This window comes from Chionomys nivalis, chromosome 8 (assembly GCF_950005125.1).
Source record: "Chionomys nivalis chromosome 8, mChiNiv1.1, whole genome shotgun sequence".
Taxonomy (NCBI): domain Eukaryota; kingdom Metazoa; phylum Chordata; class Mammalia; order Rodentia; family Cricetidae; genus Chionomys; species Chionomys nivalis.
In genome coordinates this window covers 46,058,771-46,085,222 of record NC_080093.1, presented here as the reverse complement: position 1 = coordinate 46,085,222, position 26,452 = coordinate 46,058,771, and the positions used below count along the sequence as shown (strand labels likewise).

General features: G+C 55.4%; 1 protein-coding gene across 5 annotated transcripts in view; it reads left to right on the top strand.

The window, feature by feature from the left end:
* Syt7 (synaptotagmin 7) overlaps nt 1-26,452 on the top strand; it is a 61,203-nt gene that overhangs the window by 20,472 nt on the left and 14,279 nt on the right. Inside the window, exons 2-8 of one of the 5 annotated variants that reach the window (XM_057779256.1) lie at nt 3,455-3,558; nt 7,825-7,904; nt 11,448-11,579; nt 12,469-12,696; nt 15,889-16,257; nt 19,901-20,023; nt 25,090-25,225. In XM_057779256.1, the coding sequence (XP_057635239.1) occupies nt 3,455-3,558; nt 7,825-7,904; nt 11,448-11,579; nt 12,469-12,696; nt 15,889-16,257; nt 19,901-20,023; nt 25,090-25,225 (1,172 nt within the window). The remainder of the gene's footprint in view (nt 1-3,454; nt 3,559-7,824; nt 7,905-11,447; nt 11,580-12,468; nt 12,697-15,888; nt 16,258-19,900; nt 20,024-25,089; nt 25,226-26,452) is intronic. The other 4 variants (XM_057779257.1, XM_057779258.1, XM_057779259.1 and 1 more) reach the window with 4 other exon arrangements.

Genomic DNA, 26,452 nt, shown 5'->3' with positions numbered 1-26,452 from the left:
CCCTAAAATATGGTTACAGGCACAGGGCAGTGGGAATGCTGAAGTACAAGACCTCAGTTCTCACTGTGCAGATTACGGGAGGCTTTCATGGAGGTGCTCTCATCAGGGTCCTGACAACTCAAGGGTTTGTAGGGCAGATTTGGCATGGGGGAAAGAATAAACAGGGTGTGTGTATGCGTGTGTGCCTGTGTGTGTGTGTGTGTGTGTGTGTGTGTGTGTGTGTGTGTGTGTGTGAAAGAGAAAGGCTCCGAGACTGTCCTTAGCGCCTCTCCCATCTCTTCCCTTCTATCTTGTTTGGGTGACAAATGAGATACCATATGCGGGCGTTGAACATTCAAACAATATTTACTGAGCACATCTTTGTGTGTCTCCAAGGATACCGATGTGAGTGAAGCATCGGCAGGCCCGGAAGTGTGGTACACAGTGGGCGCTTAATAAATAGCAGCCTCCCAGGGCTATTCTTACTCCCAGAGGCCTGGGAGTCTTTCTCATTCATTCTTCCAATAAGTATTTATTGAGCACCTACTATATACCAGCTTCCGGCCTCCGTGATGGGATCGTGTTACCTAAGAAGCTGATCTCTGCTAGAGCGTTCTGTGTATTGGCAGTTGGGCCCCCTTCAGAAAGGGGCCACCTCTTTGCTTCTCCTTTCTTTGAGGTTTGCTTGGGGGTGGTATGGGCAGGATGGGACATGCCCAGAACAGGCCTGGGCAGAGGGGGCAGCAGTATGCCTGAGCTCACTCCTCCCTTCCTGGACACCCACTACAATTGGCCCAGCAGGCTGGTTCTGCTTAGCTCCTGGTTTGCCCTGCCTCCCAGATCTCCCAATGTCATCTGTCTGCCCTTGTCTGTGTCTCACCCCTGGGGACCCAGGATGTCTCCTCTGCCCAAGGAGAGGTCGTGGAACTCCGCCCTGGGCCAAGGCTGACTAGGGCTGCAGTGTTTCCTTTCCTCAAATGTTAATGTGCTAACGATAAGGGGACTTGAAACCATGCATGCCATCTGAGGAAGGGATAGAAGAGCTGGGGCGGCTTTGCCTGGAGAAGACTTGAAGGGGACATGAGAACTGTCGGCAAGGATTCAGAGGCCTGTCATGTGGCAGAGCTGCCCGAGGGCAGGCTGAGGACCGTGGCTGCGAGTCACAGGGAGACAGATTGGACTCGGCACAAGCTACAGCGGCCTCCTCAATGGTGTGTCTGCAGGAGAGCCAGTCTCCTGCAGGAACAGCTCCCTGTCACCACCAGGGCTGTCCAGAGGGGATCATGCATCATGGGGCCTGACTCTGTGACTTCAAGGTCCCTTGAAGCCCGGGAACACGATGACTCCATCCTTCAGGAATGGTTCCTGCTGGCTGGAAGGCGAGAACACGCTTGTGCCCCTTGATGGTAACAGTACTTGAGGGCATGCTAGCCAAGGACATCTTGTCACTTTTATTCCCAACATCAGTGCAATTTGTAATGGCAAGCATTTGTTTCTCCCTGCCTTCAAGGGCTGTGCGAAGGATGCTGAGGGGGCTGACAGATCTTGTGGGGGAGGAGTCAGCTCCTTGAAAGATAATAGCATCCACACTGCAGGAGACCCTAGAGCCATCATTCCGGAGGGATTCGACTTTGCTCAGCATCTCCTTCTTCAAATGTAATTTTCTTCAAAAGTCCAAGATGTTAAAACCAAGGGAAATGATGCTTATTTGACCGAAGAGGGGCTTCAGCCTTCTCTACTCGGAATCTACCTCTGCAGCCCCCAAGAGAGTCCAGAGAATCCTAGGTGTTTCAAAGGGTGCACTTTGAGCACCACTAACCAATATCTAAGGCAAAGGGTATGGACCATGAGACAGACTGCCTGGGCTTGGACCTCAGTTCTCATCCACTCGCTGAGCCACTGAACATGATCTCACAGCCCCTTAAACCTCATTACCCTGTCTGCAAATTGATACTAGCATAGTCCTTGTCTCGCTGGTTCTCACGAGGAGGAAGCCGTCCCTCTAGGTGAGATACCTGGAATTCCGGACTCATCCTCTGAATCAGGAAGGGTTTCCTTCCTGATGTTCTTCCACATGTTTGACACTGGTGTCCCAGACAGCAAGGACTTGCCCATGGCCATAGGGCAAGGCCAGATCAGAGCTCGTGGAATTGACTCGGGGGTTTCCTGTAAATAGGAACAAGCAAGGCTAGCAGGTGGTGAGCTGACAAAGGCTGTGTGAGGGTGATGGTTCCTGGGAGGTCTAGGAAGTTGGTTTGGCCCGAACAGCAGCGTTTTAGAAAGAATAGAGAGTAAATAAGCTACTCGGGGTGCCGCAGTGGTGGGAGGGAGTCTGAGGGCCCTGAGAGCTGAGAATGACCACCTCCGTGAGGCATCTATGCAGGAGAGACCCGGAGGAGAGGAGAGGCAGAAGCTAAAACCACAGGAACCAGGACCAGACAGATATCGTCAACTCTTAATTACCACAATCACTGGCACCGAGCGGCCCATGCAGGCTCCTCTGTAAATACACCGCATCTCCTTGATTTAGGGCACATCCCCAGTGCACACATCTTGATTTAGGACACATCCCAGTGCACACACATTCAGAGCTCATGAATGCTCCTTGTTGCCGTTTCCCCTCTCACTCTCCCACATGGTCATTTTTGGTTCAGGTTTTGCATTCTGTACATTTGTTTTGTGCTAATGTTTACAACCCCCTGTGAGGAAGACAGGGGAGGCTGTTAAATCTGCATTTCCAGAGGAGAAAACTGAGTGCTCATACGACTGCTCCAGCACCACAGAGTTAAGAAACAGAATCTGTGCGGAAACCTGGGGCTTTCCTCCCACAGTGGGTCTCCACCCTTAAAATATGAGACCGCAGAATGCTTAAGATGGAAGCTTCAGGTGGCTCTTGTGAGCGTCTGGAACCTTACAAATAATGCTGAGGAGGCTGGAGCCAACAGGGATGAGAAGGCTGGAAGCAAGCCAAGGGGCTTAGGACAGAGCTGACAGGAGAGGGCTTCCAGCACAAGCAAAGTTGAGTTAATGTGGGCTGAAGATCCCAGCAATTCCCTTTGATTACACATGTCTCTGTTGAGTCTTGGCCAAGCCCTTAAGAGAGTCTGAAGGTACTCAGAAGGCAGATGGCCTTTGAGCCCGTTTGCTTGTTCAGAATTGAGTGTGGCATGTGGAAGCAGAAGAAGGCCACACAGAAGCAGTGGCTCCTCTAGAGCCATTGAGGGACCTAGGGGCCATCACCAAGTCCTCTCCCTTTGAAAGGCGTAATGTTTAGAGAACGAGAGAATGTCTACACAGTGTGTACTGAGGAAGAAGCTGAGGCACTGAGCAGGGAGGACTTCCCAGGTTCAGGCAGAAAAAGCAGAGCTGGTAGTGGAAAGTGCCAGAAAGGAGGGGGAGGGGTGCTTGTTCTAACGACTCTGGGATGGAGAGTGGCTCTGGCCCATAATGCTCTGACTGTGCATGTCCTCCTCAGGGGCGCCCACCCGCGATGTCCTGCTGGTCTCTGCCATCATCACCGTCAGCCTTAGCGTCACTATCGTCCTCTGCGGCCTGTGCCACTGGTGTCAGCGCAAACTGGTGAGGCTCTTATGGGGAGACTCTTTGGGGCTGGGCCTGACCCTGCACCCTGCCATCCTGCAGTCGCTGGCTTGTGAATTCTATGGTGTGCCTAAGCAGAGGACCTGCCTGCCCACAGCCAGGAACAAGTGCACAGAAATTCACACCACAAGCTTGCACATACTCGCCCACTTCCTTTGCTTGGGTCTTGGTCCTGTACATCTTTTTACACCCGGAGGCACACACATGGGGACAAACTCGTAGAGCACTACACGAGCGGGCGGGTGAGCTCCCATGCTTCTTCACCTCACGCATAAAGAACTGCAGACACACACGCGCAGACTGAGAATTGAGGCCCCGCTCGTCGCACCCCCCTTTCCCGCCCCACGGCCCCCCCAGTGGGCGGGGCCCATCCACATAGCTTTCTGGCCAATGAGAAGGCGCCGCCCGCCCCGCCCCACCCCTCAGCCGCCTGCATATCCATCCTGATTCTCCTGGTTTGTACAAGCACAAACGGCTTCTTTTCATTTTTAACGAGGGCTGGGAAATTAACGAGCGGGATTAGGCTATCAATAAGTAACGAGACTGTCAGGAGGGACATTCATCACCCGAGGGCGCCAGGAGGGAGAGCAGAGAGCCACCCGTTCCGCCAGCACACTGCAGCGAGGCAAGCGCTGCTGTTCCCGCAGGACCCCCTCTCCGGGCCCTTCAGCTTGAGTCCCACCTCCCACCCTGCCCAGTAGCGCAGTAGGATTTGAGAGGGCTACAGGGAGTGATCTCAATAGAGGTCCAGAGATGTCCCAAACGCAGGCAGGGATCAGGCACCCCTCCACCCCTCATGCCCATACCCCACCCCGGTTCTGAATAGGATGATTGGGGCAGCATATACGGAGGGACCATAGGGGCAGGCTGAAAGCTGAGTTACAGGCCCTGAGTGAGGAGAGGCTGCATGCCCCACTCCCATGTAGGAAGAGAAGGGCAGGGACTTTAGGAAAGAGTTTGAGGTCTGGTGAGGAACCTATCTATGGGGAGAACCCAACATGGCTCCTTCAAAAAGGCAAATTTGTGTTTGGGTGAGCCTCTACACCCTGGGGTATTGAACTGGGGAAGAACCACAAGTTCAGCTCCCTGCGTGAGTGTGACCTGTCCCCTGCTATGGGCAGGAGTGTAAGCTAGCTGCCGTCCGTTGTTCCTTGGTCCACTGTATCTGCCTCAAAATTTCAAGGTACTGGAGGAAGTTGGGCTTCGAAAGCTGAGTACCAGTGTCTTCTGAGACCATGGAAGTGGCTGTTCTGTATACCCTGCAGCCTGGTGGGTGCCTTGCTGCCTTGTTGTAGGACCAGTTAGGCTGTCCCTGCCTGTCTGTGTTTGAAGGCAGAGGAGGAAGGTTGTACGAGCTGGTGACTGTGTGTGTGTGTGTGTGTGCGCGTGCACGTGTGTGTGCGTGCGTGCACGTGTGCGTGTGTGTGTGCGTGCACGTATGTGTGTGTGTGTGCGTGCACTGCTGAGCAGCAGGATGTGTACCATTTTCTCAGATCCTTGGTAACTGAGGTCTGCCCGTGTCTTCCTTGCATATGCATCGTGCCACTCTGAGTGGGTTTGCGTATGTGTGTGAAGACACCCTTTCCAAGGCCAGAGTACAAGTGGCCTCATCCCACCAGCCCTAATCTCCGGCGGGAACAGAGTATGGGTCAGGTTTGTTTGTAGTTGGGAACTTGGGCATTTGAAGGTTCGAACCAGCAATCTCTCTGGCCCAACCACACTGCAGCCTCCAGCCAGGAACCTTCCCGGGGTTCCAGACCACACAGTCTGTCTCCCTGGATTAACTCTCATAGACCATCACTTCCACAGCATCCGCACCACCACCCCCACCCACTCCTGGTACCATGGATCCCAGGTGACAGGACCCTTTTTACCCAGGCTGTTTCCTTGGTCTTTAGAAGGAGTTTTAATATGCTGTCCTCTGACAGCAGCTGGGCTCTCCTTGCCTTCCTATGCCTTCAGCTCTAGTGACATGATACCTTGACAGCCCAGATCCCATTTCCAAACATTAATAACTTCCATAATCTTCAGCTGGCTTTTTCCGGATCATGCTGGCAAGTCCCCTCCCTGACAAGTAGGCTAGTGCCATGGGGCTCCTCTCAAGTCACCTAATATCTCTGGAACATCATCTAGGGTTTCTGCTAGTTTGGGTTGTTATGTGAAATCCTCACTGCCCAAGCCCCGTCCTGCCCTGGTCCTGCCCCACATGGCACCCTGGCTCCTGCTGCAGACTCAGTCACTGAGGCCAGCAGGAAACGTTCTTTGAGCTGCAGATGGAAGACAGTCAGAATCTCTCCCAAATGCCCTGGGCCATCAAGATCACCAACTCCAGTCCTGCCTGGCCTTGAGGAAGGGGCAGCTGGACATCCTTGGAAGAGGGTGCAAGCCAAAGCAAGCTCTCCTGTAAATACCTGAGGAAAAAAAGAGGAGAAGGTAGATGGAGTTCCAAGGTTTCCCTCAGAAGGGCCCTGTACTGCCCAGATGTTGGGGAATAGCGGGACTCTGGCTCCTACCTAAGGTCCTTCCAAAAATAGCCTTTGGTGACCACAGTTCGGCCCCACCGCTGATGGTCTCAGTCAATGTTGGGAATTATTTGGGGTTTGAACCTCTAACTTATGAATGATGATAAGGACCAAAAATGCGAGGAAGGGTGGCTCTGTGGGCCTGAAGGGCCTGGCACCTCTGTATTTGAGTTTGAAGATTTCAGCTCAGGGAAACAACTTGAGCCCTGAGCTCCAGTGTAGATGGGGAAATAGGACGGCACTTCCAGTTGGTGCTGGAAACTACTTGTAGGTGCCAGGTGTCACTCTAGGTGCTAGAGGGTTAACAGCCTTGCCTTTGTGTGGCTTTGTGCCAGGATATAGGAACGGACATAAATAAACAGACAAAGTGATGCTATCTGGTACCAGGAGCCCCTTCTCCATTGGACCCACCTGATGACGGCAAACCATTCCAGGAGGGAGGAGAGGGAGGTCAGAGAGGGTGGAAGGCTTGATCAGGGTGGCATGGGGGCACCCGTGACCTCGCCAGGCCCACATCAAGGTGTCCTGAGCTATAGAGGTGCTGCAGCTGAAATGAATGGAGGGCTCTGCTCACCACATATTCATGGGATCTTTGCTGCAGTTTCCCCAGGCTCCTGTGGCCAGGAAGGGGCTGCAGCTGGTGGGGGCATGTGGGAACACGCTGTGGCAGCTTTTATTCTGTGTTTGGAAGGATGGAATAATTGACTGTTGTGGCTATGGTGTTGTTGCACATGAGGGACTGTGAAAGCATGCACGTGCATGCTTGCATACATGTGTGTCTGTTTGTCACCGTTCAGCTAGGTCAGGACCAGTTAGTAGTACCCAGTGGTAAAGGGGTTGGCAGGGCAGACCTGGCTCCTGTTCAGCCTGCATTCTCGAGTTGCCTGCACCAACCTGGTGCCTGGCCCAGGCTTGAGGTCCATGGGGTGTTCGTGAGGATGCTTGGTGGCAGCCAGGAATGTTAATGGGGCTGGGCTCTGCATGAGCTAAATTTAGAAACCCAAACCGAGAAGGTGAATGGTGCTCACCTTCCCAGCAGCAGGCCTAGCCATTGCTATTCTTTCTTGCACTGTTGGAACCAGGGTGCCCATCCCTGCCCTGCTTCTTTTCTGCTCACATTGGGCTAAGCAACTCTGGGGGCTGTCCAGGGGCCAGGCATCCTTGGAGACCCCAGGGTTAGGATATACTCTCTCTTCCCAAAATGAAGTCTTACAGAGGTCTTGTCCCTGCCTCCTAGCCCTAGGGCATGAGGACCCCAGCAAGACCCCAGGCAGGGACTGACAACCCTGGCAGACTCAGGCATGTGGCCTGCACCCTCCCCCACCACTCACGTCATTGGCCATTGCCAACCTTGCCCTGCAGGATGCCACCCCCACCATCTGGGGGTGGTGACGTGGACACTGTGACGTGGCCAGGCGCCTGAGAGCCGTCTGTCCACGGCAGAGGGAACTGTGTTTCTGGGAGCTGGGCCAGAGGCCCAGGAGACAGGCAGACAGGATGGCCTGATACCTGAGGGTCAGGCATGAAGGGTAGCTTGTGGGCAGAGGCAGGTCCTAGAGCCCACAGGGTACCCAGCCATGGGACAGCAATCACTCACACTGGCTCTGGAGTTTGTTGATAATCTAAATTCTAGTCTCTCTCATTTCCTCTGAAGCCCCTGTTCTGGAAAGAGGGGACTGTCCAGATCTTCCCCCAAGAAGTAACCCTGATACTGTCTTCGCAGGGCAAACGCTACAAGAACTCCTTGGAAACGGTGGGCACGCCAGACTCGGGGCGTGGGCGCAGTGAGAAGAAAGCCATCAAGTAGGTGCCAGGCTGTCAGTTTTTTGGGGGGTACACAGATAGCCCCAATGGGAGAAGCCCCTTCTCCCAGTCCTCAGACCTGGCCACAGACATATCTAATATCTCCCTCACTCCCTGAGGCCATGACCATGCCCACTTCTTAGTCTCAGAACCCTGGATAACTCCAGGGCCCCCTTTTGGTGCTTATGCCCAGACCCTGAGATTTTGGAGGTTGTAGCCTCCTTAAGACTGCCTCTCACCCATAGCCCTGTATGTGCCATGCTGATTCTTCCACCCAGTTCTTACTGTCATACACACTGTCCCCACCCTCCAGGCAGGCCCCTGGACCCTTCAGTCTCCTCCCCAAGACCCTATTATGGGCTTGGAACTCCCTCCTCATAGACTGGGTTTCCTTTCTTACTCTCCACGCATGCTCCCAGGACAATCGAGAAAGGGTGACAGACAAACCATGAGGATCCCAGCTGGCCTCAGTGCTGAGCCCTGGGGGAATCAGACTCTGCCCTCCTAATGCATCTTGTCCCCCTTCAGGTCCTACTGATTGTACCCTGCCTAGGGTTCCCCACTGAGATCTAAGAGACTAGTTCATAGATCAAGACCACCTTGGCCAACTCTCTGCTGAGAGTCCCTGGGAGGCAGTTCAGAACTCCCTGCCTACCTAGGGCTCAGGCTCTGAGAATGGAGCTTTTTCTACCTTACTTTCCATGGAGACCAGGCCTTCATAGGGAGTTCTGTTCAGCCCATCTGGATGGGATCAAGCCTGCTGGCCAAGGGGCTTTGCCTGGAAGCTGAGCCCCAGCCCTACCCATACCTCTCCCCTGTCAATCAAGGCCCTCTACTTTCACTGCCCCTTCCCCTGCACCCCTGCACACCCTGGCCCTCCTGCATCTCTCATTCTTCTCCTTGCTCCCCTATTCATTCATGAGGGCTCCCTCCCTGTCCCTCCTCTTTTTTTATATCTTGCTCTGACCCTGTTTGGGGCTTTCATAGAAGTTATGGGGGGTTGCCTGAGGTGGGGGATGAATAGAAGGGTGGGCCAACTAGGGCTTGGGTGGGTGGAAAGCTCAGAAGGAAACCAAGGGGAGTCTTTGAAGCTGAGTTTGGTTGCACGCTCTCGTCTTCAAAGACAGGAGCTGGTGGGACTCAGAGGCTGTTGCAGAACACAGGCTCTGAGCTTTCTGAAGGTGGGGGTCGAGGAGGATCACGTGAAGGGGAACAGGGGGCCACCTCCAGTCTGGGCTATTTGAAGCCCCAAGTGAAGACACGTGATCATAACCTTCCTAGACACGGGTGCTCATGACGGGGCAGACAGAAGTAGGCTACAGGCAGAGTCGAGAGGGCTCTCTAGGGCTTAGTGAGGGCAGAGTGCCCCCTCTGACACCCTGTAGACCCACTGTCCACAGCCTGAGCCTGCTTCCATCTGGTGTGCTGTCAGTCCCTCTGCCCCTGACATAGAAGCCACTACTCATGTCTGTGTTCCTGTTTTCCCCATCCTGAGCAGTTCACTGCATGACCCCCCACTGGCTTAGGCCCACCTCCAAAGGACGGGGTTCTTCAGCAGTGCTGTTCCCAAACTGCTCCTTGGAGCACCCGTGCCTCAGCAACGATGAACACATCCGGGATTTCAGAGTTGGGGAAACACTGCACGCTCCATCTCCCTTTTGGCGGTACTGGTGGCCATTGACACACAAGACTGATAAGTTCTGTAGGAAAGGAAACAGTTTCCCCAGTCTTTTATGAGGGATCTTCTTTTTCAGTACCATGGTAGAAATCCAAGTGGCCCCAGAACTCAGGGTTGGAGGACAGCCTGGCAATGATGTTGGGTGGATCTTTTCCCTCTAGGACCTAGATTGGATGGAGACCTGGAGGGGCATGAGGAGGGAGATGGCCAACCTGCTGCATTCCTTTAACACCTGATGCGGGGAGGCTCCATCCAAGCAAGGATGCTAGGGAGCAGAGCCAAATGAGTATCTCTGACCCGAATGAGATCGTTCATAGAAAGAGAGTTTTCTACTGGAGACTATCCCGCCTCACTCCCCTCCCCACTGCCCCCCCATCTCTGTGAGCTGGCTCAAGGCTTGAACTTTGTGCATGGACTCTCCTATGAGACATTTCCAAAGTGTATTTAGACAGTCAATAACTATCATCAGGGACAGCCAAGGCCACCGTTTCCTCCGGGCTCGTGGTGGCAGGCCAGCTTCTTATCTTTTTCTTAACTGTTCCCGAGTCTCAGATGGAGCACACCAAGGTCAAGATCTAACTCTCAGGGATGCAAGAGGCAGCTCCCCTGAGTACAGTTGATTCTTCGGGGAGAATGCACCCGTGATGCTGGGCCCCATCCATGCTTCATCTCGCCCAAGCGTGGACATGGGCCAGACTTTTTCCTTAGACCCTTAATGTAGTAATGTCCTGTCACCCATGCATGGCTTCCTTCTAGAACAGTCCAGTGGCCTGGGAGCTACCGCTCTCTCAGTGCCCGTCCCTGTCACTTTGGGAGCCCAGGAAACTAACAAGCTGTCCATACTTTCTGAAACCTCCAGATCATGACCTACAGGAACCCAGAAATTCCTACAACATTTATGTTCTCAGCATGTCAGCTGAGGACAAGTCACCAGAAGGAGCAGTGGTGGACTAGGGGTAGAGGCCCTTCTAAACCCAACAGCTCCACCTTAGAAACAGGAGCCCAAGGAACCTTCCCAGCTGGCCAGGCCAAGTATATACTGTGGGCCCAAGGCTGGGCAGGTCCCACTGGCCCCACTGACAGAAGAGCAACCCCCTCTGCATAGGCCCCAGAGCAAAGGATCTTAATGATCCTTTATGATACCCTCTCTGGGGTCAAAGACCAGGCTACCTCCCTTATCGATCGGGAAGGCTCACCCAACCATTCCAATCACCCCATTTGTCTCAAGTGGAGCCTTCTGCTCACCCAGTCTCATGGAAAACCCACATTTCAGCCTCACCAGAGAGAGGGCAGGCGACATGTTAGGCCACTGGAGAGGAGATGGAAGAGGGAGAAAAGTCAGTCCTCCCCTTCGATGGGAAACTGAGACCAGGGAGAGAAAGGGCCAGCTACCAGCAACAGGGTTTGCCCTACTTTCCAACACCTTCTAACATTAAACTATTACCTTCCCCTTCTCCCAGAGTACCCCTTGCCCCATCCGGGCCTTGTCTCCCACCCCACCCCATCCCAACCCCCTCCTCTCTCATGGTCTTTCTCTCTCCCACCAGCTTCCTAGGCACGAGGCTCTCCCGTCTGCCTGCCTGCAGCTTGTCTCCTTCCTGTGTGGCTTCCCCTGGCCAGCCTTCCAGTGCACGCGTGTTTGTATGAATGTGTGCGCCTCCATGGATGTGTGAGTGCAAGGATGCCTGGCCCAGGCTGCGATGCCCATCCGCCGCCCTCCTGCTTTTCTTCCTCTGCAGGAGCAGACCCTCGAGGCCCTACCCTCTGTGTGCCCCCAGGGCCCCCCCTTCTGCCCCTGCAGGACTTGCTGTTCTGGTCTCTTCTTGTATCTCCCTGTTTTCTCCCCTCTCTCTCTGCCCCTCCAGCGACCTAGACAGAGACTTTTGGAATAACAATGAAAGCACAGTGCAGCAGAAATGGAGTTCCTATCCTCCCAAGGAGTTTATTCTAAACATTTCACCCTACGCCCCTTATGGCGACCCTCGACTGTCCCTCAAGTGAGTGACTTTACCTGGTTTGATCATATGTACTGAGTATCCGCGCACGCCCCACCCTTCCCTTCTCCTGCCCCCCTCACTTCCTCTCTGGCTCCTCTCCCTTCACTCACCCCTCCATTCATCCCATGGGCAGGCTGGCCATGGAGACGAGCAACCCCTCCTGCCCCCCTCGCCTGCCTGTTCCTCTGCTGTCACCTCCCCAGGGCCACCCATGCAGGAGAGCCCCCTCCGCAGCCACACCTGGTCCCCAGCCACGCCCCCTGGCCCCCCACCCTCTGTGCAGTCAGGATGGGGTTGCCCGTTTTGGTCCCTCCCTCTCGGTTGTGGCTCGCTTTTTCCTCCCCGCTGTGTGCTGCGGCCGTGGCTGCTGGTGGTCGGTGGTCGGTGGTCGGTGGTTCGTGGTGGTGGCGGTGATGGTGGTGGTGGTGGTGATGAACTCTGACTAACACGGCTTTCTCTCTCTCCCTGCCTGGGGGCCTCCTGGCCTGGACAGCCCGCTCTTCCTCCGTCGTTAACCCTTCGTTGTCCTGTGGGATAGAGTTGGAGGTGGCTGCCCTCCCCCAACCCCCACCGCTCCTGCCCTAGGCGGTGGGGAGGGGCCCCCCTCCATTGTCGTGGTGCGTTGTTCTCTGACCCCAGCCCGCCCGGTCCCCCTCTCTCCTCTGCAGGCTCCACTGTTAACCCATTTGCAGTGCTGATGTCTCTCTTTCTCTCTGTCTGTCTCTTGTCCGTCTGTTTCTCTCCTCCTCTCTCACTGTCTCTTTCTTCCTTTTATCTGTCGATGTCTTTCCTCTTCTTCCCCCTCCCACCCCCATGTGTGGCCTGCCCTCTCTCCCCCACCGCCACCCCCGGTGCTCCTCTGGCCTGGCTGCCTCCTACACGCCTCCAGTGGCACCCTCCTGTCAGGCGCCAAAGTGGCCACTGCGGCGGCGGGGCTGGCGGTGGAGCGGGAAGGCCGGCTGGGGGAGAAGCCGGCGCCGGTGCCACCACCCGGAGAGGACGCCTTGAGAAGCGGCGGGGCTGCCCCCAGCGAGCCGGGCAGCAGTGGCAAGGCGGGGAGAGGCCGCTGGCGGATGGTGCAGAGCCACCTGGCCGCAGGGAAGCTCAACTTGTCCAAGTGAGTGATGGCACCCCATGGCTGCCAGAGCCCTGAGCTCAGGCCTGCCCCCACCAGGGTGGACAGCGGGACCCCTGGCATGCCCGCTGCTGCCCCCAGAGGTGCCGTCCTCGGCCCCTGGTTCATTCCATCCCTTCACGAGACGCTTTCATCGTCCTCGCCATCAGGCACAACCAACTCAGCCATACGCTCTCTCATTCAGGCCTCTGCAGCCTCCCATTAATGTCTTCCTTTGCCAGTGACCAGGTCATTCCATTCTCTGTCCCCAGAGCAGCTTCACTCCAGTCCTTGGGCCATCCCATCCTCTTTGACTGGCCACCCCATCTCAGCCATCAGGTCATCCCTCTGTGGTCAACAGGCCCTTGGCTGTCCCACTGTGGGACCATCCCATCCCGGGGAGCAGGCCCATCTCTACCTGTGTTTACACCGCTCATCAGCCGGTGGGCCTTTCCTCTTTTGGCCAGCTGATGGCTCTAGACCCAGCCTTGAGCCGTTCCATTTTGAACGATTTCATCTGCTTGTCCCAGGCTTGCTTGTACCATGACGCCATCTGCCACAGGGTTTCATCTCTGAGCAGCACAAGGCTGCTGCAGACCCATCTCATCGCAGCCATCCCCACTGGCTGACCCTGCCTTGGTCAGTGAGCTGTCCCTCTATTAGGAGTTCTTGAGGGTTAAGATTGTTGAGCCCCAGCAAGCAGCTCATTTCAAGTGTCAAAGGGGGGTCAGAAGAGCCTGTCCTTTTTTTAATGACTTCCTGGGCTTGCCAAGCAGTTGTGGGCAGTTGGCACAAGCCTGATCTGTCTTCCCACCAAGGCTGCCTGATTCTCCTCTTGGCTTTCAGAACTTCCAGGGTCCCACAGTAGAACCCTTCCAATCCCCAGGTCCTCTGAACCATGAGCACCACACAGATTCGAATGTAGGCTCCACTGTGAGCTGTTGACCCTGTCTCATTCCCAGCCAGGGAAAGAGCCTCCCGTGAGAAGGCCGACAGCCTTGATGCCTTCTTAGTGTTGGTCTATCCAGCTCAATTCAAGGCCTTCCTGGCTCTCTTCAGAAGTCGTGCCCCCCCCCCCCCCACCGCCGCACACATCGAAATACGGAGGATACCAGGCTGAGACCTCATTTGCTCATTGCCTTGAGTGGTCACAAGTCCATTTCCTCCTGATACATGGTCTCAGGAATGTCCCTAGAGATGGATGCCTCACACCCCACTAGAGAGCTACACCCTCCCCCCGCCCCCAGGCTGCCCACGCCAGGCTCAGGGTTGACTGGGCTTCCTTGGCATTCGCTCACTGGCTTCAGGCCTGGAGCACCCAGCTTTAGTTTCCTGTGACTGAAAGGTTGTAAATTGGACTAATTTTGGATGTGATAGAAAACTGAAATGAGGTCGGCAAGGAGACAGAGAAGACGGTGTGCACCCCTCCCCCAGCTGGCCTGTCCCCATTGAGCTGTGGGCCTACCAAGGCTGGACAGACCTAGGCCTGCCCTGGGGAGAGCCCTGATTCCAAGCCCAAGTCAGGCCAGGCTGCTGCCTGCCTAGAACCCCAGCTACAGCCATGTTTTGCTTTCTTTTCTCATTCTGTCCTCTCTCTCTCTCTCTCTCTCTCTCTCTCTCTCTCTCTCTCTCTCTCCTCTCTCTCTCCCTCCCCCTCTCTCTCTTTATTTGCCCAGCCCACAGGGGCCACCTAACTATTGTCTTTTGGTTCCCAGAGTAAGTTCAGGGGGTGAGCATGGCTGAGGTTTGGCTGCTGTGGTGAACGTGGCTCCCAAGGGCCCTGGGCCCTCCTTCGACTACTACAATAGATGTATTTGGCTATCCCATGGCCCTAGAGCAGGAGGGACCAGCTCTCTCAGTAAAGGGCCGAGTGACATCTAGGAAATATTTAGGCTTTGCAAGCCAAGGCCACGTCTTTCACACTGCTTAGCTTTGCCATTAAGCAGAAAAGCAGCCACAAGTGGGATGTAAGCAAATGCCATCATCTGAGTTTCAATAAAGCTTTGTTTATAAAAGCAGAGTGGACCAGATTCAGCTTATAGATCAGAGTTCACCTCCCCCAGTTCCAGACAGCTATATTGGGAAAGGAAGAGGAGGCTGGAACCTCAGACCCAGGGAGAAGGGACTTACTCAGGACAGTGCCTAGTTTGACTCCCTGGTACTTGGGTGACAGCTTGCCTCCAGTCCTGTCATGGGAATTGCTAAATCTCTAGCCAAAGCAAAAACAGGCAGAAACACAAAACCTTAAGGCAAAACACAAGTTCCTACCCCCAAACCCTAGCATGGTAGCAGTTAGTGTTACAGCCCTGACCTCAGCTCTGAAGAAGACCATTGATGGGCTCTTTTGTACATTTGTCTACAGCAGAGAAACTAAGGCCCAAAGAGGTATAAAAGCTCATTCAAAGTTGCCCAGTTAGTAAGTGGCCAAGGTGAGCTTTGAACTCAGGTCTCTCTGGCGCTACACCACCTCACAGCCAGGCTGTTTTCCCGTCTGTTCCTGCCCTGCTTCACCCAGCCCATTTAAAGATGCTGGTGGGCCATTGCATAGACATCCTCTTAGATGTAAAAAGCAAGATCGCTCACTATCGGTCAGAATTAGGGTGAGGCTGAACCAGTAGCTCTGCTCCGGCCACAGGGCAGGCTTCTATATGTGAGTCTGTCTTCTTTTCCTTAACAAAGCATGAGGAATGGCTGCCCTGCCTCCTCAGCCATTACTAGGCCAGCTCTGTACTGGCCTGGATTTCTTTCTGTCTCCAAAGGACAGTAGTACCTAGAACACACAGGCAGCTGTTCCTAGTGTCCCCCTAGTGAGATGACAGAGGGGTGGCGGCAGCTCCCTGTCCCTCCCATTCCAACATGACAGACAGTCATAGGGCTCTGGGGACCTGCCTTCACCACGCAGCTGCCACAGCTCCTGTGGCCCACTCAGACCGGCAGAGAGGTTGGCCCAGACAGGTACTGGGGAACCAGCGAGCTATGTCCAAAGGTGGGCGGGTGGGGCCAGCCTGGGGACCTCAGGGTGGGTGAGGTGGTGGCAGCGACTGCAGCAGTGACTACTCCGATGGAGGCCTGGCGAGGTCCTGCCGAGCGCGCCCTGCACTGGGGCCTCCCAGCCCTGGCCCTCGGCTTCTTTCTCTTCCACTGTGATCCCTTCACCTGCTTCTCCTTTCTCTCCTCTCCTCCACCCGCCCCAAGTTTCGAGGACTCCACCCTGTCCACGGCCACTACCCTTGAGTCTATCCCCAGCTCCACGGGAGAGCCGAAATGCCAGCGACCCCGCACACTGATGCGGCAGCAGAGCCTGCAGCAGCCGCTGAGCCAGAACCAGCGGGGCCGGCAGCCCAGCCAGCCTACTACCAGCCAGAGCCTGGGCCAGTTGCAGGCCCATGCAGCCTCGGCACCGGGCTCCAACCCCCGGGCCTATGGCCGGGGTCAGGCTCGGCAGGGCACCTCGGCCGGCTCCAAGTACCGGGCAGCTGGGGGCCGCAGCCGTTCCAACCCAGGCAGCTGGGACCACGTGGTGGGGCAGATTCGAAACCGAGGCTTGGACATGAAATCCTTCCTGTAAGTCCTCCCCTTGAGTGGGCCAGCTCCCCACCTCCCCAACCTGGCCTTTTCCCCTCCAAATCTCCTTGGGAGCAGCTGGAGCAGGACAATCTTGTTCCTCCATGTGGGAATACATATATTCCCACAGTGTGGCTGGCAGGTTTAGGGGTTCCCCTCCCCAGACTTTTGTGGCTGATATCTGGAGCGCCACCATGAAAGGATTTGTATCAGAGCCCCCAGAACTCTGAGGACCCTAGAACTCTCCAACTGCTGCTGAGGCTTGAGAAGAGAAGCCCCTCTCTAAAGTTTAGTGAGAACACATATTTAAGCGCTCTGGAGGTCCCTGAGACCTGCCCCTCCCACCCCACCAACAGTCACCAGCTGCTCTTGTCACCTCGCCAGCCATGCATCACGCTGCCCTTTCCTCCTCCCCTCCCCAAGCCATCCCTGTCACCGAATCCAGAGTCCTGCAGTCCTCGCTGCAATGCCCCTCCTGTCTGTAACTAGACTCTGTTGACCTTTCTGCCCCATGCATCCTCCCCACCCCACCCCACCCCCACCCCATCACCTCCCTGTCCATCCATCCCTGATCGCAGCCCTATCATAATGCCCCCTCCCCCGAGGACAAATCTGAGCCACGCCCCAAAGATGCCAAGTATGGTATTTCTCTCAAGAACCCAGCTTGGAAAAGAAATACCATGCTAGCCAGAGCTGACCTTAGCTGCTTCCCTGACACTTGCCCCACCACATACCCTCGCAGAGGTAGTCACTGTCGAAACTGAGAGGTGTGGCTTTGTTCCAGCCATAAGGAGATCATTCCCGTCACCCGGGTCTTCCCTGGAAGGCCTCTTAGGTATAGACCCGCACCATTAAGTCTGGGAGGAAGAAGAGAAGGCCAAGGCAAAGCTCACCAGAAAGATACAGGGCTTCCAGAAGGCAAGCAAGTTTCCCAAAACATGTTCTATCCCCATCTGAGAGCCCAGCCAGAGCTTCCAGCTCAGACAAGAGCCACCCTTGGAAAGGTCCTCCAAAAGAACTAGGTGCCCACACATACTTGCAAGAGGCCTGTACCATGGCCCACCAGCCATTCTTCCCAAGGCTGCCCCTGAGAAATTAGGGCAACCTGTCCAACTGCCCTCAGGGAAGGCAATCGAGTGCTGCAACAGAGAAGATGTCCAGCAAAGCCTCCTGAATTGGCAGTGCATTGTTCTGGGATGGGTACTGTGGCCACGGAGTAGGAGATCAAGAGATCTGGTTCTGCTATGGCTTGAACAGAACTGAGGGTCAGCTGGTTCCCACCAGACCTTAGCAGGGAGTATGCCCACCCTCTTCCTATTCTTCTTGCAATCACTAAGTTTGCCCAGCAGCAGGAGAAACCCAGATGCCAACTCTCCCAGCCCACCACCTTCCTAACCAACCAGAATTCTGATGGGCATGAGTTAAATGCCAGCATCACGTATACCCACGATTCTGTCCCCACAGCAGCTCCCGTACTCTCTTACCTACTGGCCACCTCTAAACTCGGCACATCTTCTACTTACCCCTCACAATAAGGGGCTGCATACTTTGTAAAAGCCGGACACTTTCAACTTTGCAGGACACGTTCAGTCTCTACCACATAAGACTTTCCCCCCCCCCAATGTTTTTAGATTACAGAAACTGTTCCTAGCTTGTGGACTATACAGAACCGTTGACAGGCTGAGGTGTGCCGACCCCCGCCTTGCAGTTTAGCTGCTCTATTGCTGAGATTCTTCACCCATAGAGGCCCCATTGCCCCCTTGTGAGGCCCATCCAGGCCCTGCAGGAACTTGCCCTCCCACGCATGCAGGGTGCATTTTTCCCACTTGATACATTCAGCCCCTTCCAACCAGACCAGTGTGTCTCCCCCAAGTCCAGCTCTGCTCCTCGTCCTTGCCCTCGTGGCCTGCGAAGCTGCAGAGAATGACAATCTGGGTATTTATGCAGAGGAACAGCTCCGTTTTAAAGAAGACCAAAAGCAGTATCTGAAAAATGCATTAACTGGGGAAAAAAAAACCACGTGTTTTCATTGGGTTCGCCTTCCCTCAGCTCAACTAGCTCCAGAACAGCCAAATGGAATTTTACCAACTCAGACAATAGCTATAGTCAGGAACAAAAGAAGCCAGGACCTAGCCTGAGGGAAGGGGAGAGTCGAGCCCCCAAAGTTAGAGGCCAGCACAAGTGTCAGCTTGGTGTGGCTGTGCCCAAGATAAAGACTCTGAAGAAGAGCCCCTCCGGGCTTAGCTTCCTCCCCTCACTCAGACCCCGGGGGCGGCTCTCCTTTTCCACAACTCTTGTGCCCTCTGACCCCAGACGCTATGTCTGGCCTGAGTTCCCATTTCGACAGTCTCCCTGGGGATTAATCACAGAAGCTCTTGCTTTCCATCAGTGCCTGAAGTGATAGATTCCTGACCTAAGATCCACCCACTTCTGGAACATTCTGTCAGTCTCCCTGTCTTTCCCTTGGCCGTTCTTGAGGCATGCTTTCATGCCTGCCCCGTCAGAGAATGCTTCAACTCTTCGTTCCGATGGGCTCTACGGAGGTTCTCTCAAGCTCTACAGAGCCCCTGCCAACTCAGACTTCAGTGGCTTTCGGGGAGAACAGCCACCAGAATTTGCATTTCCTTCCAGGAAGTGCCTGTGACACCAGCAAAGCTCCACGCAGTGGTTCCCTGGGGAGGTCTCCACACTCGAGTTGTGTGACCTCAGACACCGAGCTGCTGCCCACACATCCTCTCGGAGTCCCTCTCATCCTGTTGATACCTGCCCAGCACTCTGCTTTGGCTACCTTCCCTCAGAGCCGTGTCTCCACTGCAGACACAGGCTCCCTGCGGCCCTGCCAAAGCGTGCCCAGACATCGCCACGTTTCTGGACTTTCTCTTCACCTTTTTTCCCTGACGCCGTCTGAACTGCTTCTCCTCGGAAAGGCCTCCATTGAACAGGTCCTGGAGGCCTCCAGTCATTCTCTGATTCTCTGGGGACGTGGATAAGAGAGAAGTCCTGCTATGCCTAGGATCCCAGAAGGGAGAGAATTGGAATTCTCCTAATGATGGGCTGTATATCTGGAAGCCTGGAAGAAGCCGCTATGCTGGCTTCAAGGACATCTTGGTGACCATGACCCCAAAATTTATGAAGGGCATCCCTGAGCACAGTGTACAATGCCCATTGGGTGTCAGATTTTTCTCTAGTACTTCTCCTGTGGCCTGAACCTCCAGGGAGCATGCCCTGTACAAGATACTGAGAGCCTCTCCCCTTCTCCCAGGGAACAGACAATCAGAGTGACTTCAGCTGGAGATACCATGTCCCAGGGCCTCTGCTCCACTCTCCAGCCTGTGTGTTCCCTGGGGACTATCCCAGATATCTAAGTCCTCTCCTCAGGCCTGTGCCTAGCCCCTTCCCCACGTTACCCGTTGCCCGAGAGCTCTTGGCCCAAGGCCAGCTGGACCCTCCCCTCTCCTCCCCTCCGCCCTGTTCTCCAACCATTTACAGTTCTGAAGATTGGTTTCTTTTCTCCACGGCCAGTTTCTTACGCTTTTTCTCCTCTCTCTCTTTGTTTCTGTCTCTCTCTCCTCCCCTCACCCTTGCCCCTGCCAATGGTGCCGCCTCCTTTCACCCCGGCTGCTGGGCTGCCCATCCTGGGCAGGGAAGGCCGGATGGTGGTGCTATCCCTGGTATTAGGGCTTTCGGAACAGGATGACTTTGCCAATATCCCTGACCTGCAAAACCCAGGAACCCAGCAGAACCAGAACGCTCAGGGGGACAAGAGGTACGAGCACGGGCGAGGTCTGCGGCGGCGGCGGCAGCGGCAGAGAAGGAGGCACGGAGAGGCCACCTGCCTCACCTGGCCCCGACTGCTGGACGAGGTGGTGGTGTCTTCAGCAGATGGGAGGAGAAGTCCTCCTGCTGGTGTTCTGTCCCCTGACCACTTCAGTGGTGTCCCTTGGGTCGATGAAGGGACCATCCTGGGACCATTCTGGATCAAGCCTGCTCCCCAAGCATGCTTATCCTGGCCTGGAGCAAGCCCAGCCTCCTGGGCCCCATCTCCCTGCTTGCCTCCCTATGCCGCCCCTCCATCTTTCATTTCTACCCCCCTCCCCAATCCAGAAATCCCTGTTTCTCTGGCGGTTGGTGAGTGAGGGGAGATACTGAGGAATGGCATAAGCCTGTTCTTCCGCATCCTCTCCACCTCAACCTCCTTCTGGCCTGTAGGGCCTGTTGTGCTACTCAGCCATGGAAGAGGAGCTCCTGGTGGGGAGGGTCTGGGGTGAGGAACAATGGGAGAGGCCTGGTGACCAGAAGGAACCAGAAGGGTGACCCCTGAGCACAGCCTCCAGGAATGGAAAGTGGGGCCAGCTATTTACAGCAAGGTCTGGTCCTGCCAGGCTCCCTGTGAAGACTGACAATAGTCAGGTGGCTGAGGTACAGGCTATACCTCCTAGCCTTCATCACCTGCAGTTCAGGAAAGCATCTCCTGCTGTCCTCTGTGTCGAGGAGTGGCTGGGCACTGCCTCATAGGTAAAGGGAGGGTTGCAGGTTGCAGGGTTTCTTAGCACTCCTAAAGGTGGAGTCCTTACCTACTTGTTCCCTTGATGTGGCCTTAGGCTGGATTCACATCTGCTTGTGCCCAGCTCTGCTTCCCATGAGACCAAGGGTCTGTGGTAGGGCACGTGGGCCAGCATTGGTTTAGCCAGAGCCTCACTTTGTGACCTCAGACAAGTCAGAAACCCTGCCTAGGCTTCAGCCTCTGCCTCTGTCAAATGAAGGATTGAGCAGGGTGACCTCTGAGGGACACATGAAGCTTCTAATGAGAAAATGGACCCAAGGACTGAGGCACTTGTCAGACCCTGTGAGCTAGACAGAGATCAGATTTAGACTGGCAAGCCCGATGCTCATTAGAGGCTGTTGGGGACAGGAAGGGACTGCCCCAGGCTGCTGCCAGGGGTATGTAACTTAGGGAAGGGGATACAGGCTGTATGTGATGGCTGACTGGCTGTCTCACAGCGGCTTCTGGAGACCAGCCCTCTCTTCCCTTCCCACCCAGAATCCGTGTTGCATGTCTAGTGGGTCAGATGTCCCTAGAGAGTAGGAGGGGAGAGTGAGACCTGTCCTTTCACTTGGTGGCACAGCTGGCATCACTCCCCGAGCCCCATGCATGTGAAGCACGGACTGGGGGAGCAGCAGAGCCGGCCACCCCCTACCCACCTGGGTCTGACAGAAGCCACAGGGTCTCAAAGATGGGCACCAAGCAGGCCAGAGGGCCCCGAGGAGAGGGGTGGGGCCAGGAACAAGAGGATGTGGGGGCGGGGGGGTACTGGAGCCCTCTGAAAGCCTGCTAAGAACCCAAGCCCTTTGCCAGGGAGGGCTCGCGGTGGGGGGGGGGGGGTGTGTGAAGTGTGAGGGAGCAGATGCAGGCTGGAAACGAGATTTCACATCACCCATGTGTTAATTAACCGGCTCCATCTTCACCCAACAGCCTATTTATACCTCCTCGCCGCTCAGGTCTCCATATTTTAGTTACCCATCCCTTCTGATCATGACATCAGCTTGTCCTCTGCCTGCCTAGGAAAGGGGTGTGGAGGTGGAGGCATGCCTTGGGCCCTCCCCACCACCTGGCCTCACTTTCCGAGTGGACACATGCCATCCCCACCTGTTCACGCCCTCCCATATTCGAAACTCATTTCTCACAGCTCTTGGGGTGTCTCCAAGTGGTGGGCAGCTTCAAGGGGCTGCAGACGCAAGTGATTCCTCCCTATCGGTGCCCCTCCCCCATAGCTTGGCATAGGTGCGTCTGTCTGGGCCAGACCATAGCACCTTAGGGACCCACCCATTTGACCTTGGGGCCTTACAGCCACAGGCCAACCCATCTGTCCCATCCTCTAAAGCATGCCCTCTCCACCCCAGCTGACCCCTTGACCAGGCGTCATGGCTGCTATTGGAGAGAGTCTCAGCCGCCTTGGTCTGTTAAGCAACAGGGTCCTGTGAGACAGAGCTCTGTGGGGAGAAGCCACTCCAGGGCGCAGGTAAAGAAAGTGGGTGTCCAACAGGCTGCGGGGGTTGCGAGGAACAGTCTGCTTCCAACCCACCCAACAATTCTTGGTGCTCCAGAAGGCTCCCTTCCAGGATGCCCCAAGCCCTGGGCCTCAGCATATCCCTCAAGGTACTCTTGAGCGAAGGAGTGGGGTGGGGCTGGAGACCCTTGCTGTGTCTGTCACACTCATGCTCCCACGCCACCCACTGCGTGCTCAGCCATCCTTCCAGCATCTCATTCACCTTTGCTCCTTGGGATCCAAATGGTTTCCACCGTGGCCCCACCCCCACCCTGAGTGGGGGGCAGAGTGGACCAGGCCACCACCATTGCTCGCCTCCTCCGAAGCCACCATGTTTCTTCCACCTCTGTGTGTCCCCCGCCTCCTCTCTGCCTCTCCTGTCAGCCGCCACGCTCCTCCTAGTTCCCTTGTCCACCCAGCAGCCTCTCCACACGTCTGACTAACCTTTCTTAGCCTCTCCTCTCCTTCTCTGTCTTTCTCTCTATCTCCTTCCTCCATCTGCTCCTCACAGGGGTGTCCCCGGGCCAGTGACCAGCCCCTCGGCCTCTCCTTATGCCTCTCCCTATGTCTATCTCTCTGTCCTGTGACCTCCGACAGCTTCAGGGGTGCTGACCATCTTTTCCCAGGCTGCTTTGCAGCTATGCTGACGCTGTGGTGTGGCCAAAATAACTCCGACTTTCTCATACCTTCAGCAGTCAATCTCACGCTCTCTCCTCTCCCGCTCTATTTTTAACCTGACTTTACCTCTCCAGCTATTTCAGTCTCCTCTTCCTCCCCGTGCCTGTCTGTGTGAGCACATGTCCATGTGCGTGTGTGTGGTTGTCGGGGGTGGGACCCCGTGTGTGCCTGCCACTCCGTGCACTGGTGTGTCCACACCTCTAGGGTGTCCAGGGAGAGGGCAGGCAGGTGGGCGGGCATGCAGTGCTGTTACAGAGCAAGGCCAGGGTCTCCCGGCAGGTGGATAGTGCACCTGATGACCCGCTGTCCCTGCCTTTCCTGCTTCTCTTTTGTTCCAATTCACACGAACACTTTCGCATGGCTGGGTCTCCCCTTTTGGGGATCTAAGTGTGCCTCCAGCTGTGTGTGTCACCACCGAGGCTCTGGCTGTCCTGCCCGTCGCCCGTCTTCTCCCTGTTGCTCTAGGTGTCTGTTGGGCTTGTGTGACTTTTTATGTGTATGTACGTGTGTCTGTGTGTGCACGCCCTGTTGTTGGATCCTGGTGTCTTCCCCCAGGGCCTGGCATATTCTGAGCATGTCTGTCTCTGCCTGCTGTGGCCGCCCGTGTACTCCAAGCTGGTCTGTGCCAGGGGATGTGGCTTGTATCCAGTCTGTGTGGCTCTGTGTTCTCAAAGCCATTTAATTTTAGCCTGCCCCAAGCCTTATGCCATTACTTCCTCACAGCCTGTCCCTACCTCTTCCTTCTCATGAGACATTCCAGCCTGGTCCCTGGGCAGGGTCTTAGTTGTCTTTTCCCAAGTCCCAGCTGAATGGAGCCTGGCTGTTAAACCAGAGATCCCAGCCCCTTGGACCAGCATGGCACTGGGTGTAGACATGGTTGCCGGCTAGGTGGTGGCCTGTCTTTCTCTGACTCAGGGTAAGAGTCTTATCAAATGTGCTGTGTGAGTGGGGAGCATGGTGGAGACAGGGGAGCATGAGGTTATCACGTGCCTACCCAAAAAACGGCTATTCAAGCTGAATGGGCGCCGTGTGTTTCTTTTGTGTCATGTTAGAAACAGAACTAAGGTCTTGATCAGTGTTGGCTATGCAAGCCCTTTACCATCCAGCTACACCTTCAGCCCGTAAAAGAGCTTGTATTAAATCAGATTTAAACTTTCATGCTCAGGTCGGGAGCGATAGCTCAGTAAGTGAGAGACTTGCTGCACAAGCGTAAGGCTGAGCCCCTAGGACCTATGTCAAAAGAAAAGCAGGGCATGGTGGGCCTGTAAGCTCTGTACTGGGGGGAGGGGGTGAAGTCAGGCAGGTTCCTGGGGCTCCCTGGCTAGCCAGACTTTGCAAGCCACAGACCAATGAGAGACCTTGTATCTAAAACAAGACAGCAACTGAGGAATGACAGTCAAGGCTTCCACATACATGCACATACATGTGCATATTATACACATACGGACACACACACAGTACTCCTTCACACGAGCCACATGGCAAGTGTATAGATTCCAAGCACGTGACTAGTACTGCATGAGACAGCAAAAGATCACTTCTGTTACAGCAGACACTGCCAGACAGAGCCATGCGGACAGTGGTCCCAGCCTCACCTTGGCTACAGGGTGAAGAACACCTTGGCTCTGCCGAGGCTGAGCAAACACAGGTGGGGCTCTGGGAGAGAGGCTATGGAGTGTTTGCAGAGGGCAATGACGTGGAGAGACACCTGGACAGGTCTCCTGGCGCCTCCCCCTTTCCAGACTAGGTGGAACAGGCGTCTGCTGAGCAGGGGAGTTCAGAGAATAGCCATGTAAGCCAGAGCTCGGGGCAGGGGGGTTGTGTGTGGGGGAGGTTACAGGAAGAATGAAGACTCCCCTAAACAGCCCCCACAGGGCAGCTCAACCAATCACCTGAGGCAGAGGCTCAGGAAGACGAGCCCTGAGCGCAGGTCTTCAGGGAAACCAGGCTTTCTGTGAACAGGGGTTTCACTCCTGCTGGCTCACAGGAGGGGACAAGGGCTGAGTTCTCAGAGAAGATCCTGTGACCACCCAGGCCCATGGAGTCCAACCCAAACCAACCTGCAGGCCATGCTCACTGGAACTCTTCCCCCGCCCCCAACCTTTAGGTTGCCTGCAGGAGGGAAGGCTGTGAACACAGCCCCAGTGCCTGGCCAGACACCTCACGATGAGTCTGACCGCAGAACGGAGCCCCGTTCCTCTGTCTCGGACCTCGTCAACTCCCTGACCAGCGAGATGCTCATGGTGAGAAGGGTTGGGGATGGGCTGGGAGGGGGGCAGAAGTAGGCAACTCAGAGACTTAGATACTCAGTTCCAGCACGATGGCTGTCACTGTAGGCTGACCAAATGAGGCCTGGTTTCTTTTCCCATCTCTTCATCAAAATGCCTTTCTATGCCTCCGTTTCCTCATTCGTCTCCCTTTGATCCTTTTCTGAACTGAGGAAAAGACTAAGAAACCTATGCATACAGGACGTTTACATCCTGGGAGGATAGGCTGTCTGAGGCAGGTGTCCCTTTCCTCCAATGGCATTCCCTTGGGGAGAGACGTAAGACTGCCTTGTAGCCCACCAGTGACCTCAGTTGCTCTTTGTTGCTGTCAGGCCTTCGATCTCAGTCTAGGTTGTTTTCCAAAGCTGGGGTTGCGGTTCTCATGGCACCCCCTGGTGGTAACAATACGTCACAGCTACTTGTACTTCCCAGAGAGACGCTGGGTTAATCCCTAGAGGGAGGCCCATGGACAGGCATAGCAAGTTAGCAGACAAGAACCGGTTGAGATCTGGTGGACCAGAAGTTCCTCCAGGGCTTGGAGAGGGTTGTGGTGGGAACCCAGCACCTTGTCTTTCTACTGGACGTAACAGGGCTCCTTGACTCCCTTCCTGTGGAGGCAGGGTTCTAGCCACCCCTACCTACCCAGACCCACCATTTCCTGCTAGCCTGACCTGTCTTCAAGTAGCAATATGCACACAGAGTCACACAGGTCACCTGGGTAAGGATTCTGGTTTCCAGGCATCAGGCCTGAGGTGGAGCCCGAGGCTGCGTTTCCCTTGGCCTGGCCCTTTGTGACTTCCTATCTCTAACTTTGTACAGACTGGTTGTCTTCTGCTCCGTGCAGCCCGTTACCACAGACCACCCTGCCTGCTCTCACAGCCCCTTAATTGGTGCTGTTTCCTGGTAGTCGGGTTCCCAGAAGGGACAGCCCTTTCCCAGCCGGCTGGCTGGCCCCTTGCTGCCCTCAGGGAGAGGCTGGCAGACTCAAGCAGCGGAAGGAAGTACAAGCCGGTGTCCCTCCCATATATTCCACAGATGCCCGGAGGTGGGAGGGCAGTTGCTTAGCCCTCTGCCAGGGCGAGGTCACTGATGTTAACAATGACAGTAAAGATAAGCAGGACAGAGTATGTCCTCACCCCGTGGTCTTCTCCAGACCCCAGGCTGCAGAAGCTGAGGACCAGGAGTCAGATACCTTAGAGATGA